The 3274-nt window shown below is 40.8% G+C and overlaps 1 protein-coding gene across 1 annotated transcript; it reads right to left on the bottom strand.

Moving 5' to 3' along the window:
• Positions 1-396: 396 nt before the first annotated feature.
• LOC138175685 (neuromodulin-like) lies at positions 397-1368 on the bottom strand (the record flags this gene model as incomplete). Its single annotated transcript, XM_069106205.1, has 1 exon — positions 397-1368. A coding segment is annotated over one exon (633 nt), but the record flags the coding sequence as incomplete, so codon positions are not given.
• Between the last annotated feature and the right edge of the window lie 1906 nt (positions 1369-3274).

Raw genomic sequence — 3274 nt, 5'->3', positions numbered from 1 at the left:
AGAAGTACCTTTGTCCCTTCATACATCATGTCGTATGGGTTGACAATTACATCTTCCTAGTCAATTCCCAATGACCCATGCTGATGGTGAGGAGTCTTGGTACCAATCATCCAGATCTCATCCATGTTTGGGCTTCAGGATGCACAGTTTAAGTCTTTGCCACTGTGTGGCAGCAGCTATAGTTATCTACTTATGTTTTATTTAAACAAACATTAAAAGTAACACTACCTAAGCATACAATAATGGCCGGCAGGGGAGAGACAGCCCAGAAACATTCTGAGTGGTGGGAAGGAGGCAATCTGGCATGATGTTTTTTTTTTTTTGGAAATAATTCATAAAGTGGATGATCTGCCATGGCTGATAGGTAGTTGACAGGATTTGTAATAGGTACTTCTTGGAACCAAATGAACATACTAACTGATGGTCATGCAGAAAATATGCCTAGTCTGAGTAATCACCTATTAGTCTCTGTCTACCCAAAACAAAGTGAAGTTTTGACCTGAATTATCAAATTTAGCTCTTTACATTAATCAGATTAAAAAGATCCTTTCCATAATTCCTCTTCACTTTGTGCTGTGCAGACTCAGCTATGCACATCACAGGGCCTTAGAGGACTGAATGAACCCAATTGAATCTTGACAAGTTGGAGAAATGTGAGTGGTGACTGTCTGCTTCCTGATCTATTTCTCCTTTCTCCTTCCCATCATTTCTGGCCTCCTCCCTGGTCTTGTCCCCCTACTCACCTGTCTTCTCTTCAGTTTTGCTGCTTTCTGCTGCCTCGGTTTGAGGCTGGGCTGTTGCCTTGGCAGCAGCATCCTCTGCAGCAGGAGTGGTGGCAGCAGCAGTGGGGACAGCAGCAGGCACGTCGGCTTGTTTAGGCTCCTCCTTGGCAGGGGCATCTTCAGCCTTGGAGGACGGCGAGTTGTCAGTGGAAGCTTTAGTGGCACTTTCTGTTTCAGCGGAGGCCGGCTTCTCCTCTGATGGGGCAGTGGCCTTGGGGGCTGACTGCTCGGAAGCAGCAGCCTGGCCGCTGGCCTCCTTCTCCTCTGAAGGAGTCTCCCCAGCTTTGCTGGCCTCTTCTGGCTTAGCACCAGCAGCTGGGGCAGCTTCCGTAGCTGCAGGGGCGTCACTCTCTTTTTTCTCCACTGCATCGGCGGTGGCAGCAGCTTCTTCCTTCTTCTCATTCCCATCAGCCTCAGCAGCTCGGGCATCTCCCTTCTTTTCCCCCTTGAGCTTTTTCCTTGTTATGTGTCCACGGAAGCTCGCCTGAATTTTGGTGGCTGCCTTATGAGCTTTATCTTCGGGTTTGATGCCATCTTGTTCAATCTTTTGGTCAGCATCATCATTTTTTTCAACCTTGAAAAAGAAGAGGAAAAAAGGAGGGAAAGACCATCAGGATATATAGATCTCAGGCTCATAGATTCAGGGCAGTGAAGGATATTAGAAGCCATCTGGTCCTCATTTTACAGATGAAAACCAGAGATGTGAAATGATTTGCCAAGGAGCACATTGGTAGTAAGCGATTGAGGTGGGATTTGAACCCAAATCCTCTGACTCCAAACCCAATGTTCTTTCAACTATACCATTTTGCACAAAATCAAAGCAGAAAGCAAATAGCATCCCACCCTTTTCCATAATGCAGGATCTGGACCAGACTTGCATCTGGCAGAGAAGAAGGGCAGACTGTTTTACTAGAAAACAGAATACTTGTGGTCTTCAGGGACCAGAGGTATCTTTTAAAAGAAAGTCTGTTGCAACTATGATATCTGTGGCTTAGGTTTAAAATCCCAACATATTGAACCTCTAATGATCCCAAAGAAAGGCCATAAAAAAGAAAAAAAAAACTTTCAGTACCATTATAAGTATTCTCTCTTGACTAAACACAAACCAATGCTTTTTGGGTGGGCCACAATGTTTGAATCCATGTTTGCTCCCAGTTTGTAACCAAAGTGCTCCCAGTAAAGCTGTTTTTCTAGTATTTCTGGCTGGACTCGGAGGGTGGTATGCCAAGAAATCCAATGAAAAAGCCTGTTCTCCCAGAATCTACAGCCTGAGTTTATAACAATGATGGATTCAATGCAGATATCATGGTAAAACTGGTACTGAACAAACCAAACCAAGGTTTGGTTTCTAACCCAAGGCGAATGGGGATTTAGAAGTTTTAAGGAATGATCCCAGTGGAACTTCTTTAGCCTAATAATTTCTAAACAACACACACACTTTCACATTCATTTATGCTGTCTAAAGACCACACATTCAAATCAGAATAGAAAAATCAGGCTTTTTAAAATGCATTATCTTGTTAATGAGTTTGCTTAAAGTTAAAGTTTTGTAGAAGAATATAGTTTCAATTTTTAGGGGGAAAAGCATAAATTAACTGAAACATGAATCCCTATTAGAAAAGCAACATAAAGCCACCCACTACCATTTAAACAAACAAACAAAAAAGACATTTTATCATAAACTATAATTTTGCTACCTTCAATGAAAATCTCTTAATGGGGAAGCCAAAAGGTCAGTACACCTAACTTTTTCATCTTTTGGCACCCACATTGGAATCAATGAACATTTTGTGATCCCAAGACTGAAAGTAGGGATTGCTCAATAGAATGATAACCATGGAATGGAACACTTGCTCATCCGTGGAGAACACTCCATACGTATACCCCATCATTATTGTGCCTAGAATTGGTCATTGCTGTACTCCATATCATCCAGTCATTCATCAACATTCATTCATTCACCCTTATTTACCTTGTATCTATTATGTAAGAAGTATTGCGAAGCATTATAAAAAATCCTTTTAGATTGAAGGAGTTCTCCTTAGACAAAAAAAAATGTTCCTGACTCTTTGAGTTGTGAAATATTGAGATATTCTTCCAATTGGATGATGGATATTATAGTCCATAGGACACAGGGAAACTTTATTACAAATTCAATCAATAACAAGCATCTATTAAAGATCTACTATGAGCCAGACACTGTGCCAGGTCCTGGGCACAAATACAAAGAATGAAATTCTTCCATTTGCAGGGAGCTTACATTCTATCATTCTATTAGGAAGACAAAAAAATATGTAGTTGTTGACATAGACTAAATAAAAATATGCACATTGTGTGTGTGAGAGAGAGAGAAAGAAAGAAAGGAAGGAAGGAAGGAAGGAAGGAAGGAAGAAAGAAAGAAAGAAAGAAAGAAAGAAAGAAAGAAAGAAAGAAAGAAAGAAAGAAAGAAAGAAAGAAAGAAAGAAAGAAAGAAAGAAAGAAAGAAAGAAAGA

This window comes from Petaurus breviceps, unplaced genomic scaffold (assembly GCF_028583685.1).
Source record: "Petaurus breviceps papuanus isolate PSGF00001 unplaced genomic scaffold, PetGlider_PUasm1.0 78234, whole genome shotgun sequence".
NCBI lineage: Eukaryota > Metazoa > Chordata > Mammalia > Diprotodontia > Petauridae > Petaurus > Petaurus breviceps.
The sequence above is the reverse complement of the archived record's forward strand: the minus strand, read 5'-3'. Positions and strand labels throughout refer to the sequence as shown.